Source organism: Meles meles, chromosome 3 (assembly GCF_922984935.1).
Source record: "Meles meles chromosome 3, mMelMel3.1 paternal haplotype, whole genome shotgun sequence".
Classification (NCBI taxonomy): domain Eukaryota; kingdom Metazoa; phylum Chordata; class Mammalia; order Carnivora; family Mustelidae; genus Meles; species Meles meles.
Genome location: NC_060068.1, coordinates 125,787,501 through 125,802,169, shown reverse-complemented (window position 1 = coordinate 125,802,169; position 14,669 = coordinate 125,787,501). Strand labels below are relative to the sequence as shown.

General features: G+C 46.8%; 1 protein-coding gene across 3 annotated transcripts in view; it reads left to right on the top strand.

The window, feature by feature from the left end:
- Nucleotides 1-14,669, top strand: part of TENM2 (teneurin transmembrane protein 2) — a 1,229,820-nt gene that overhangs the window by 1,039,274 nt on the left and 175,877 nt on the right. For all 3 annotated transcript variants that reach the window (XM_046000941.1, XM_046000940.1, XM_046000942.1), the window contains one exon: nucleotides 12,204-12,399. In XM_046000941.1, the coding sequence (XP_045856897.1) occupies nucleotides 12,204-12,399 (196 nt within the window). The remainder of the gene's footprint in view (nucleotides 1-12,203; nucleotides 12,400-14,669) is intronic.

Sequence of the window (14,669 nt, the reverse complement as noted above, 5' to 3'; positions counted from 1 at the left end):
GATGGGGATGTGCAGTAAATAAGGACTCGCCTCAGCAAGGCACTGAGAAGTAAAACCTCCATTTCCCTGGCCTTGTGGGAGAGTTTTTGCACCTCCCAGAATAGCCTTGAGGTATTCATCAATCTCACTGAACTTGACCTCTGCGCTGTGGCTCACTTGGTCTTCAGAGCAATACCTCCTACCCCTCTCCAGGGTTGGATCGAAAGACAGCATGATCAGGGCATGAGCTTGTGGGAAGACAAAGTATGAAATCAATCCATCCATGCATTCAACAAATGTTCATTGAATGTCTATAGTGGGGATACAGAGATGAAAAGCATTGGCCCTACTTTAAGGAGATGGAGACCTGACATGTTGAGTGACAATGGCAGCATGACATAGGGAGGGCTGTGAGATGCGCAACCAGGCGCACATTCCAGAGTGTCAAGATTCAATAAAATTCAATTGGCCAATTGAATTTTATTGAATCTTGAATCTTATCTCTGCTCTGTAGTAGCTGAATGTTTATAGCCAAATCTCTCTAGATTCAGTTTCACCATCCATGAAGTGAGGACTATATGTCATCAGGTTGTTGTGAGTATAAATGAGATAATGCCTAGCAAATAGTGAGCACCCTGCAGAGATCCATCAGTCAGTCAGTCTGACGGCTACAACCCTTACAGCTCACTCACAGGTACCTGAGCAACCCTTGGTGTTTGCAGAGAGAATGGTAAAGCCTCTGGCAGAAACCAGTGCAGGCATGCAAACTAAGTTTCAGCTGGTCCTCCTCCAGCCTTTAAGCCAGACTGCAATGATCAGTGTCTTCCAATGTAGCCAAGTGATTCCTGTCCCCCTCTCAATCATTCTGTAAATATGTGAGGTGGCAGGGGTTCGGGGTACCTCTCCTGGGGCACAATGCGCTCTGCATCCAGCCATGTCTAGTCCAAGCACAGCTCCCCATGGGATGGGAGAGGGTGAACCGCAGGCCCCCTGCTAGCACTCCTCTCTTGTTTGTTTCCTGAACCAAAGCCATATATCATTTACGGACTTTGTGCTTGCTCCTTGTATGATAACTAATTAAACGTTAGCTATGACGATTATTAAAGAGTTGGATACAGAAGGTTTAAGAGTGTAAAAATAAGCCACCAGATATAACCTGTGCGGGATTTGAGGAGAGCTTCCCGGAGGAGATGCTAGACAAGCAGAGTCTTGGAAGGCAAGTTAAGCAGATAAAGAAAGAGGAAAGGGAGTGGAAGATCTTTTCAAGCAAAAGACAGAGAAGATATCCCTTGTTGTGTGCGCTGTGTTGAAGCTTCCCATGATGATTTTTCTCTTTTTAGAAGCTGTGCTTTTCTTTAGCCATTGCTTGCCCACAAGGATATCGCTTTTCCTCCCTGCACTGGCTCTTACAAGACCAGGAGTGACCAAGGAGGATGACCCCTCTGGCAGTTTTGAGGCTTGGCCCTGCGTGGAGTGGTTGCACGCTTGCTGCCATGTACACAGCCCAGCTAGGAATGTGCGTTAAATCAAAGGAAGAAGTGGCCCCATACCATGAAGCTCAGAGTCACCCTTATGGGAGGGAATAGGTACTGAGGGAAGGTCTTGAAAATAGGAGATCAGGACTTGGAGTTTTCAACTGTTTCTCCCTGTTCTCAAAAATTTCATATGAAAGGTTTAACAGTCTCCCAGGGAGATCCTGTCTTCCAATAGAGCCATCATTCTGCCAACGGCAGGCTGTAATATTGGATTCCACCAACATTAGCTGAGCACCTACTATGTGCTGTGTCCCAAGGGGCTGCAGCAATGGACAAAGCAGAGCTGGTCCTGCCCTGTGGAGCTGGTGGACAGTGGCATTAAAACCCCTCCAAGAGGGGCAGCTGGATAGCTCAGTGGGTTAAAGCCTCTGCCTTCCGCTCAACTCATATCCCAGGGTCATGGGATCGAGCCCCGCATTGGGATCTCTGCTTGGCAGGGAGCCTGCTTCCTCCTCTCTCTCTCTGCCTGCCTCTCTGCCTACTTGTGATCTCTGTCAAATAAATAAATAAAATCTTAAAAAAAAAAAAAAAACCCTCCAAGAAATCCCAGGGAGCGCCCGCCACCAGGAAGTGCATTGTCCCTGCCTTGCCCTGGCCTCATTGTTTAGGGACTTTTCCCTGTTTCCCTTGGCAACCCACTCTGGAGAGCTACATGGGAGGCCTGCTGAGATGCTCACCATATTACCCTTTAGTAGTGGTAATTAATCCATTTATATTCATTTTCATCCTCCTCCCACCCCCATATGCCCCCCTCCCCCCAATATCAGAGACATTCAAAGCATCCTCATTTGAAACCTGAAAACTACCATTTTAGGCTTGATACATGGGGGAAAGGAGAATTGGCAGAACACTTAATCTGCTTATCTTCAGCCAGCAAACCACCAAAACCACTGCCAAGCCAAGAGGGCCCTCGTGGGAACCAGGCATGGTGAACACACCAAGAGAAGTTCTCTTCTTATTACAAAGACAAAACTCTAGTCTCAACTTTTATAACTGCCAGAGCACTCATTCTCTGCTCTTCCACTGGCCTCCCATCACACTAAAAGGAAAATCTGAAGTTGTTCTGAAACGTGCGTGCTGGGAGGGCAAAGACCGTAGGGTTGCCTGCTGGCAACACAGCAGTGCTTGTCCATCATAGGTGCTCGGTAAATGTCTGATGGCAATCCAGTCACCAAACCTCTGCCCACTGGCCAGCCAGCCATCTCCCCCTCACTCCCTCCACTCCACTGCTCTGGCCCTCCTGCTCTCCCCCCAGTCATCCCAGTCACCCTCTCAGAGCATTTGCATTGGCCGTTCTCTCCTTCTGGAATGTTTCTCTGCCAGGTAATCCTATGGTTCCTTCCTTGCTTTTGCCAGGCCTCTACTCCAACACCATGCCCTCAGTCCTTTCCCGACAAAAGAGTTCAAAACTGGACACTTCTTTATCCTTTATCACAGACCATGCTTTCTTGATCTCACGTCAGTTTAGGTGTAATTTACAAGCCACCCAAGGTACACATTTTAAGCGTACAGTTTGATTCTCACAATGTGAAGACCTTACCTGTGTGAGTAAGCCCACCAGAGTCGTGATCTAGAACACTACCACTGCTCAAAAGCCCCCTGTGCCCCATGCCTACCTCCTCTGAGCCTACCACTGATCTGCTTTCTTTCTGTAGAGATGAAATTTGTCTTCTCTAGCGTTTCACAAACAGGGAACCCTGTGCTCTTGGGTTTCTGGCCTCTCCCTCAGTCTAATATCTGTGAGATTCACCCACGTTGTGGCATCAGTGGCTCATTCCTTTTGTTGCTGAGTGGATTTCCAATTGTATGGATAGACTGTAATTTGTTTGTCTATTACTTGTTGATGGGCATTTGAGTTGTCTTTGATTTGCCTTCTGTTTTGTTCAAAGCCCTCATCACTCCCTGACATTCTTTTCCCCCATGGCAATGTCATCCTCTGGAGAGCTGGAACCTTGTCCACAGGACTCACTGCTGGAGCCCCAGTGTCCAGAGCAGGGCTAGGCATATAGTCAGTGCTCAGTGTCTATTGAATACACAGGTATTTTTACATTCATTTCCCTTTGTAACATAAGGCCTGGGCAAGGCACAAGCTTGTGAGCTATGCTTCAGATCTCTTCTGTGAACCCCAATCTAGAGATCTTTAGGCCTTCCAGGTGAAACCAGATTTTAGCCCAGCCATGCCTGGCTAAGTGTGTCTGCACCCTGGAGCCCGCCTATGACTCTGAATTCCTGTGACTTGTTCCTCACTTGCCTGCCCTGTGACATCCAAGAATGGTGCTCACTGTCCTCGCTGGTTTCCATAAGAAATTTGGCCACATCTCCCCTTCATTTTCTTCTTTCCTTGGATTTGGGAGTGTAAGGAGGGAGTCACAGGAAGAGGCTGCCCTGTGGCCTGGGGAGTCCCCAACACCTTATTGTTCTACCCTCCATTCCCTATACCTCCCTCTAGCTCCATTTCTTGTACCCAACCGAATTCTTTGTCTCTTGAGGATATTGTCGCCCACACCCATGTTCCTTGGTTTCTTAATTTCTACGCTGAACAGTTTGTTAAAAGGCTGTTTCTCCCAAAGAGATTAGTAAAATTGTTCCATCTCGTTACACATGGTCAGGTACCTCGTAACCCATAGACACCCTAATTTTTGTCTTAGCACAGCAACTTCATGAGAGGAAACAGATGCTCTGGGCCAAAGACATGGGATTCAAATAATGAAACAAGTTGTTTACGCCAAATATGTTTCTGTTTACACCCCTACTACTTCTGCTAGAGGCTCTGCAGTCTTCTTTGGGAGTCCCACTGTGTCATCAAAGGTCTTCCTGCCTTTGACCCATAGTACACTTTCTTCATCCCAGGGAACAGGAGAATAACGCCTTGCACTCCCTTCAGATGAGTGAGGCTGGCCAACACCGGGTACCGGCTGCCTGCTTGCCACACTGGGCAGCCTGTAACGCAGTGGGGTGACGGAATGCTCTCTGAAGCTGGCTCCCTGCGTGTAGATCTCAGCTCCACCACTTACCAACCCCTGGCCAGTTAAGTAACCTCCCCGTGCCTCAGTTTCCGCAAATGCAAATTGGGGCAAGAAGTCCTATTCAGTAGGACTGTTGGAAGCACTCAATAAGGTAGTACATGTGAATCTCCTAGAACAGAGCCTGGCCTCTTTGAATGTGCCCTCGTGATGTCATCTGAATAGTTAGCAAACAAAAATACTGCAGACCGGCAGTGTTGACTAAAATTTCCTAATATCTTTCCTGCAGAGTTTACATCTTCTCAGGGGTCCTGTCACCAAAACCCCACTGTGTTGGTATAGACTTTACTCCAGTACCCATTTCCCTTGAGCCAAAATGTTTTCATTCAGTCAGTCAAGACCTCTACTGAGCCCCAGCCGTATGCCAGGCACTTGGGATCTGTGTTGAGTAAAACAGACAAGTCTCCTACTCTGCAGAGGTTTGTGTCCAAGAAGAAAGAGATGGACTACCAATCAAAAGATAACAAATTGTGGTGTTTTTAAAGAGGGATGCGTCTTTGCTAAGGAGAGAGACAAGCAGTGGTCGAGGCATTTGAATCAGGAATCAGGGATGTCCACTCTGAAGTGGCCGTGCTTGGGCAGAGGCAGGATTGACAAGCAGCAGGCAGGCGTGAGATCAGGAGGAAGAGAAGGCCAGGCAGAGAGGCTACCTCATGCCCGAGCCCTGAGGCTGGGATGAGTTTGGCAAGTGTAAGGAACAGAGAAGAATGAGGTGGCCTGAATACAAGAACAGAGAAGTTTGGAGGTAGGCAAAGGGAGTTTTTAGACCAGGGAGGGCCAACAGCCAGAAAGCCATCCCCATCTTCCTGGCACCCTTTTCCATCTACTCCAGTGGGACATCGCCCTGTCCTCAGGTGTCCAGCCTGGTTCCACGTCTGGCCCTAGCGCTGCTGGGCTCTGCCTTCCTCCCCTTTCTCTGCTCAGCAGCATCCTTAGGAGATTTATACAGCAAGCCAGCCACGGGATCTGCTGGCAGAGGCAGCCGGGTTCTTGGGAAATTTGAAGCGACCTCCCATAGTTGTTAAGACTCCCACAAATCCAAGTTCAAGTCTGTGCTTGGCCACCGACTACCATCAAGGACCCTGGGTACGTCACTTTACTTCTGTCACAGCCGTTACTCTCTCCTGAGAAATGGGGATGCAAATCGGGTCTCTGGGAGGATGGAAAGAGAGAACATAGGTCAGCACTTGCCCTCGTGCCTGGCGCGTAACAAGTGCCCAGAAAAAGAATAGACGCTCAGTATTTTTGTTGATGACTTTTCCCCCTGCTGTGCAGGAGGAGATGGAATGGAAGAATCAGGGATTCCATCCATGCAGGTGTATTCCTCCCCCTTCCTTATTTTTCGGAACTGTGCTTGGGTCCTCTCTGTCTTCCATCTGCTCAGTCCTTATGGTGGGGTCTTGCAAAACACCTTGCTACGATCTACAGATCCAGGTGCCGTGTCCTGTCCAGAACCCAGGGGCCCGTTTTCCTGGCTGGTGGACAAGCAGTCCCAGCAGTGCACGCAGCTGGGCCTAGCGGCATCTAGTTCAGTGACTCAAACGCTATAAGTCGGACCCGAGCTGGCATCCCGAACAGCGCAGGCAGGCCGCCCAAAGGGAAGCCAGCCCCCGCTGGAGCACGGCCCTGCCTTGCACACATCCCCCCCCCCGCTTAGCCATCAGCCTCTTTGAAGGAGAAAAAAGAAAGTGTGCTGAGCTTTAATGAGGAATCGACTGGGCTCCCTTTGCCACAAGCCTGGCTGGAGGCAGAAGATGAACAGGCCCCCGTGAGTGCCCCGCTGATGCTAGTCGTCCCCGGATGTGACCCGAGACCCTGTGGTAATATGGCTTCAAGCAGCCCTCGCTCACATGTACTGCTCCCCTGCCGAACACGCCTTGCCGTTGGAGGTAGAATCCACATCTGAGCTGGAACCAGGGATGCCGCAGGCATGGGGCACGGGAGCAGCAGGCCATCCATGGGAAATGTCACCGTTTATTGTTTTCCCGTCCACATCGACCCTCAGCAAGCAGAAGTTCCAAATGGCGATCAAGTTATTTCCCCCCGTCTCAGGGTCGTGGACCCGGTAATAACATCTTTCTGAAGGGCAATGAGTCTATCTTTAACCTTGCCCTGCTTGGCAGGTGTGTATCGGTGTGGCTTCCAGAAGCATCTGTCAGTGGTATACTCCATGCCTGTGAATGCTCTCCCTTCTGGGGGAGGGACAGGCCCAGCTTGATGGTCCAGGCTCCTTTGCTCTTTCCTGCAGCTCCTCCTGCAAACCCACTAAGTTATCTTAATTACCATTCCTCCTTGGTCTCTGCCAAGAAGTGGGGGTAGATTTATAATTGGACCGGTCAAATATTTGCTGTGGTTTATTTTTTTTGCCTCTCGAGTGCTCGTAAAAGTTGCATTTTCCTGCCGCATTCAGTATGACTGATGACTCAAAGGCACGGTCCTCGCATTGCATGCCAACACAGGTTATTTTTCAAAGGCCAAGGAAAAAGAGAGAACTGGGGGTGGGAGGTGTTTATTTTGGGTTCTTGCGCTCTCACCTTCTGGGTGGCTTTACTGCCGAGTCAAGAGAGACGAGCTGCCTTGAGAGACAGACTTCCTCCCGCAGCCAGCCTGTGCACACATCCATCCCCTGCTGGGATTTGGTCATGAACCCCCTCCTCTCTTCCAGGGCTTCTGCTGATCTCTTAGATAGCATGTGCTATGGAGCAACCTCTCAGTCATCCAAGCTCAGCACGATCTCCTGAGCATCCCTGTATCCAGGATTGAGCGTGATGGGGTCTGGGAACAGAGGAGACAGATGTCCCTGGTACTAAGCCTGAGTTATCCATCCCCAGTGCTGGGACATGAAAAAGAAACTCTGGCCAGGACCTGTGCCATTGGAAAATGGCCTCCTTCTAGTGTCAGCCAGGCTGCCAAGCAAGCTGGCCAGACTGCAGTCTAGGAATCCGAGAGAGCAGAGGCTCTCCTGGACCAGATGGCCTCCCTGCAAACAGGCTTCTTCCTGAGCTCCCACATTCCCTGCCCTAGAAGGCCATGTCTGCAGTTGGCTGCACTGATCCACCTCGTGTTTCTAGCCTCCAACCCCTCCCAAGGTTACAGCGGCCCTCAGTGGTGCTCCGTGACGCTGCTCATCACCTGTTCATCTGCGAGTCGGGGAATATACTTCCCAGACCGGAGCACTTTCTGGAGTGAAAGGAGGAACAAGAGGTGTCAAGTAGGACACCCCTGGGCAAACAGGGGTAAACAGACACCCCACACATAATAGGCTGGGGCCTGACTCCATGGCGAGTATGCTGGAACCTTCCATGCTCTCAGCAAGTGAACCGGGAAGAAAGAGAAGCATGATGTCCAGAGATCTCTGAGGGCTATGCTGAAGTAACAAGGAAGTCTGAACATTTCAGTGTCTCCATTTAAGAAATGTTCACTGCTTGCTCGTGGCATAATTTCAGCCTTCCTCCAAGGGCTCATGCTAGGATCCAGGCCATTCTTGTCTTGTGACTCTCCCATTGTGGGCTTGACGGCTGTTTCGGCACCTTCCAGAGGCAGAAGGATGGAGAGAGAGCAGTAGAAGGTTGTACCAGATATTCTACGCCAGGGTCTAGAAGAAGGAGCTCCTCCCACTACTTAAGTTCCATTGACTGAACACTACCACGTGCTCCCACCTGGCAGCAAGGAGCCTGGAAGAGAGTGAGACCCTGATATGGACAAGGATCAGCCATCACTCCCACAGAGGACACTAAGAAACATATCAAAGTGGGAAGGGAAGACAAAAGAAGGAACAAGGGAAGAAAGCAGGCATTGTACAGCACCCCACTGAGAACTGGAAAGGAGATGTCATTACGGCCTTATAAAGTCACCTTTCAAATCTTAATATATGTGAATGTGCAAACACCCACAACATTCCATCATAGGCGTGTTCTGCACCGGCTGCTGCCCGGTTCAGCCTCCCAGACGGTAACGCCACCCCTTCCTCTTCCGTGAAAGAAAGCACATTAGGGAGTGTAAGTGATTATTATTAGAGACTAAACATGGACCATATTCCAATTTTTTTTCTTTTTGGTGGAATTTATTTATGAATTTAAGGTTTTTATTCATTTGATATTTAATATTTACTGACCAGACTCTGCTTGAGATAAATGAGGGATGGCAGTGAATTATGATAACAGTAGCTCACACCTTGAGGACTTGTTCACTGCACACAAGGTGCGATTCTAAGCACTGCACATGAATTGATTCACTCAATCCTTACGATTGTTTTGACAGAAATGTGATTACTGTCCCCATTTTCAGGATGAGGAGACTGAGGGACAGAGAACTTAAATAGCTTTTGCAAGTGTGGCAAGAAGTAAGTGGCAGTGCTGGGATTCCAGCTCTGAAGTCTTTTTTTCTCCCCCCTTTAATTTATTTGACAGTGAGTGAGAACGAGAGCACATGAGTGGACAAGCAGGGGGAGGGCCAGAGGGAGAGGGAAAAGCAGGCTCCCTGCTCAGTGGGGAGCCTGATAGGAGGCTCATTCCAAGAACCTGGGATCATGACCTAAGCTGAAGGCAGATGCTTAACGAACTGAGCCACCCAGGGGCCCCAGCTCTGAAGTCTGCTTAACCATTCTGCCATGCCGGCAAAACCCCTGCCCTCCTGGAGTTTACATTCTTCTCAGTAGACTGACAATGCACATAAAAACAGATCATATCAGTGTAGAGAGTGACAAATGTGTTGAGAAAAGCAAAGCAGGTTAAAGGGTAGAGGATTGAGGCACATTGGATACTATTGTTTCACACCGGCATGTCCCCATACCCTGTTTGACAGCTCCTGGCTTGCAGAGTCTTTCTTTAATGAAAACTGCCCTCCAATGCTGCTTTGGAGTGACTTGGAAGAGCCAGCCAAAATAGATGTCTTCCCTCTCCTCTGACAATACCTTTGCCCAGAGCCATTTGATTGGTTGGACAGTAAGCACTACTGCTGGTTCTAAGTCATTTCTGTTCTTGGCCAGCCAGCCACTTCAGCGAGAGATGACTGATGTCCAAATTAATAATGAGCAATGACCCCACACAAGTAATCACCTTCTCCCAACTTTTCTCATGGGGGTGATTTTCTGGACCCCAAATGAAGTATATTCTTCTCACCTAAGCACCGAGGAAGTTATGCTCATTCCTCTGGCTGACAGCAATTTGTAGACATGGGTCTGGGTAGTTGGACATTTACGAGGTTGCTAAGAAACAAATGCTTTGGTTACAAAGGTCCCCGAAAGCAGCACTGGTTTGATGTATCACTGTGTATCATTTCTTTTATCCCATAAAGACACTCGTGACCAGTGGGATATGGAGTAGAGGAAAGCTAAAAAACAAATACTCGTTTTCTGAGAGATGAGGAAATTTCCACTTCCTAAGCAGCTGCCTGCCATCCCCAGATGGAAAAACTGGAGCCATGTACTTCTCTTCCCTGATTGTTATGATTTGCAAATAAGTAACTCATAGTCTGGAAGTACTTAGTAACATGGTTAGTACCTTCCAGGCACTGCCAGAAGCATTATGTCATGTCATCCTTAGAACATCTCCAAAAATTGAGTATTATTCCCTAGTATGCAAACCAGGAAGAGGCTAAAAGTTGATTGACCCAACTTCAAACAATAGCACGTAGCAGTCAGAATTCAAACCCAGCTTTGTCTGATGGTAAAGCCTTTGCACTTTGGATTACAGATTCTTTGTTTTCAATGATCACATTTCAGATGGGAAAAACTGGCAATTCTGATCATGGGGAAGTCGCATTAATAGATTCCTGGAGTTTAATTCTATGAAGTTCATGAAAGAGGTTATAGTCAATGTCTGTAACCTATAAAATCCTTTTTATGGAGGGGAAGTGGTGAGAGAGAGCTTAATCCCACAGTGGTGGTTTTTATCTGCTATAGACCTGTGCTTTGAATGTTCTCTGGAAGTCACAGTGCAACTGACTTTTCCATGCAGTGATTTTGAAAGAGTTCACAAGATTAGCCCATTTGTACAGGGGTCTTATCGATTTTCTTGTCAACAAGTAAGAGACATTGGTGTCCTCTGCCTTTTCCCTCATCCCCTCTGTCCAGCCCACGGTCAAAGGGTGGGCTTTCTTAAAAATATTCCTCCAAAGTTGTCTCCTCTTCTCACTGACCGTCCTGATCAAGACCCCTGTCATGTCATACTTGAGCTTCTATAATCACTCCCCAACTGGTCTTCCTGGTTCTTTTCATTTTCCCCTCTGCTCTATCCTGTCTGCAAATGAATTCCTCAAAACAGTCCTTTCGTTACATCAGTCACTGCTCAGGGATCGTCAGTGGCTCCCACTAACCCAATTTTGCCAATCTCTTGGGTCCCACTGGCTCCCTCCATTCTCCTCATCTTGGTAGCCTTCATTGGCCACTCTGTCTCTCATTGATCACTTCTAGTTAGGAGCCCACTTTCCACTGAAACAGAATTTCATATTTAATTGCTGGTTTATCTGAGAGAGCTAGGTCTGAGTTTTTGCTTGGCCACTTAGTTGCTGTGTGACTTTTGACAAGTTGTTTGGCTTCTCTGGACCTCAGTTTTCTCATCTGCAAAATGAGATTCGAAGAGTACTTGTCTTTAGGAGTTTTGCAAGAGTAGAATGAAATGATGATGGCAGTGATGATGATCGCTAGCTAACACATATTTTGTGTTTGCTCTGTGCCAGGCACTGTTCCAAGCATTATCTTATTTCTCACAGCAACCTATAACATACATACTATTATTTTCTGTTTTGCAAATGGGGAAACTGAGGCACAGATAGGCAGAGCTAGTAAGTGAGAGATTCTCTCCCAGTTAGTCTAGCTGCACAGATCTCATCCTTTTTTTTAAATTAAAGTATAGTTGACATACAGTGTTACATTAGTTTCATATGTACAACAGAGTAGACACAACCCTCATTCTTTTTTTTAAGATTTTTATTTATTTATTTGACAGAAAGTGAGAGGGAGAGGGAGAGAGAGGAAGAGAGCAAGCTCAAACAGGGGGAATGGCAGGCAGAGGAGAAACAGCCTCCCCACTCAGCAAGGAGCGCAATGTAGGGCTTGATTCCAGGACCTGGGATCATGACCTGAGCCGAAGGTAGCCGCTTAACCACCTGAGCCACCCAGGCGCCCCCACAACCCTCATTCTTACCTAATCTGCTATGCCTCCTTCCCCTGATAAATGATCAGTAAATGATAGCTGGTAACACAGGTCTGTAATTCCTTATCTGAAACTCTTGCCAAGCCAGATGATTTTTGGAATCCAGAATTTTGGGACTTCCAAGAAAGTTATACTTGGCATATACTAGGTATTATATAATACCCCAGTGGAGATTGGAACAATAACCTCCCTCCCTCCCTCTCTTTCTCTGTCTCTCTCACACACACAAGAGAAAACATAAAAGTTTTGGCTTTAAAGCATTTTGGATTTCAAACAGCAGAAAAGGGATTGTGCCTATAGTAATAAAACTATTAGCAATAATTATAAGCATAATAAATGGAGACTTATTGTTACAACTTTTCTGACTCTTCTTTTTTACTAGATGAGCTCACAGTAAAATGTGCTCAAAAGTATTTTTTAGCTAAGTAATGGGGTGGGAGGGGAAGCTGCTAGTCATGGGACCAGGTTGGCCACCTCTCTCACACATGGGGTTCTCTCTCTTCTTACCCTAGTATGACTTCATGGAACGTCTGGATGGGAAGGAGAAGTGGAGTGTGGTTGAGTCACCCAGGGAACGCCGGAGCATACAGACCCTGGTGCAGAATGAAGCCGTGTTTGTACAGTACCTGGACGTGGGCCTGTGGCACCTGGCCTTCTACAATGATGGCAAAGACAAAGAGATGGTTTCCTTCAACACTGTTGTCTTAGGTAGGTATGAGGTCTCTAGGTGATAATGCCACCAAGGGAAGAATGGAAACGTTCTAGGTTTTTCCACAGAAAATCATCTTCTAATGTAGTTTCTACTGTGTAGGAAACCAGACCAGAATCCTTTTTTTAAGCCTCATGGTATTTTCCATCTAAAACTAGCCCAGATTAAAATAGGGAGACTACTTATAGGATCCAGTCGTGGTAAAGAGCTTGGGTCAGACAGGCTGGCTCAAGTCCTGGCCACACAACCTATGCAAATGAGTGGATTTTTGTAAGCTTCAGGTTCCTCACAGTAAAAAAGAACTAACTAGTACCCACCGCATAGGGCTAATTGTAAGAATTAAATAACATATGGTATATAAAACTCTAAATATGCAGTAGAGCCAATAAATACAGACCATTCACATCAGCTCAGAATTTATCTGAAAATCCAGGAAATCAAAAAGTAAAAAATCAAAAGTAAAAAATCAAAAGCTTAAAATCAAAAGTAAAAAAAAAAAAAAAAAAAGACCCACATAAAAATAAATCAAGAAAAGGGTATAGACATAAGGGAAAAAAATCATATCTTTGTTCCCAAGTAGGTAAATCTCAAAATGTTTTAATTAAACACTTGTCATTTTTGGCATGTTTTAGCCCTGTTTTTTATTAGCTATTAAAGAAGAAGCAATGCTTTTATTCAAAATTTCCTCTTATATGTGCATACAAACTCCTGAAAGGGCCATTAGTTTGAGAGGATTTTATGAAGTTTTCTAAAGCAAACCTTAAGAGTTTTAACAATCACATAAGCCGCAGATACTTTCATTCGATTTATGTTGTCATTAGGTTTTTATCCTGATGAGGATAACAGATCCTGAATAGCATGTCCGTGAGTTGGGGCAGCGTGTTAGATGCACTTGACAGAAAAATCCACTGAGACTCAGAAAACCTGGTCCCTCGGGGTCCCAGGATGTGGACATGGTAGGAATGGATGGGCTTCTGGGCCTCTGGGCATGTCGTCCCCACAGGGTTGGGTCGTGGATCTCAAGGTTCACTGAAGGAGTGGTGTTACAAGGATAGACCTGGTGAGAGAGAATCAAATCCCAGCTCTTCTGTCCCACATCCTAGCTGGGAAAGTCACTTACCTCCTGGAACCTCAGCTTCCTCTGTGAAAAAGACCACATCCCTGACAGGAAGGATGACATAATTTTACATCCGGAACACATCTGCCATGGCGCGGGTCGCCACCGAATGAGAGCAGACAGTTGTTTAGGAGCATATCGTGTATAGCCATTTTCCTATTGACCGGATCCTCAGAACTTCTTTACTGGTCTCACGGATTTCTCTGAAGGGTTCCTCGATTCTTGAAAGAGCTAGGGAAGCCAACTTAAAATTCAGGGCTCACTTTTTTATCAGCAGCCACAACTTTCAAATGGTCTAAAATCAGGGTTTGGTAGTGACCGTAGTGTTAAAGTTAATCCGCATTCCCTCCACCAAGGAAAACTTGATCCTATCAGAACTGGCCAAATACACAAAGGCAGGGGTTTGGCACACTATAGCCCATGGGCTAAGTCTGGCCCTCTGCCTGTTTTTATAAATAAAGTTTTTCTGGAGCCCAGCCATGTTCATCTGCTGACATATCGTCTATGGCAGCTAAAACAACAGAGCAGAGTAGCTGCAATGGAGACAGCTTGGCCAGCAAATCCTAAATATTTACTTTCTGTCCCTTTACAGCGGAAGTTTCCCAACCCTTGCTCCCAACTAATGTCATAAACTTTGTATCATGGAAGCCACTGGAAAACATCTTCCACGGTTAGAGAAAATTTCCAGAAGCAGATTATGGATCCATGGGGGAAAGAAAGCAAAAAGGATTAAAAATCAACTCACAAAAAGGAAAAAAAATTAGTTTGAGATGTTGAGATTAAAAGCAGTCTTTAGTTTAAGAACATGATGAGAAATGACATCCTTTTTGTCACCTTGTATTTAACTGAAAAGTCTTAGCACATCCTTAAGAGCCCACGCCATAAACAGCAGCTGACTTAGTTGGAGTCTACAAGGACTCGGTGAAATGGATAATGACACCAACAACAACCACCACCCACCACACATTTATGCTGCACAGACTGGGGGCCAGCCTCTGGCTTAGGCCCTCTGTGGGGACGAGGCTGGCAAACCCACAGAGTAGTTACGTGAGGGAGGCACTCCCAGGACTCTATTTTCTACTTGAGAAGCCAAAACTGAGAGAAGTTAAGCAACTTGCCCAAGGTCACACGTGGTAATCGGTGGGGTGGAGT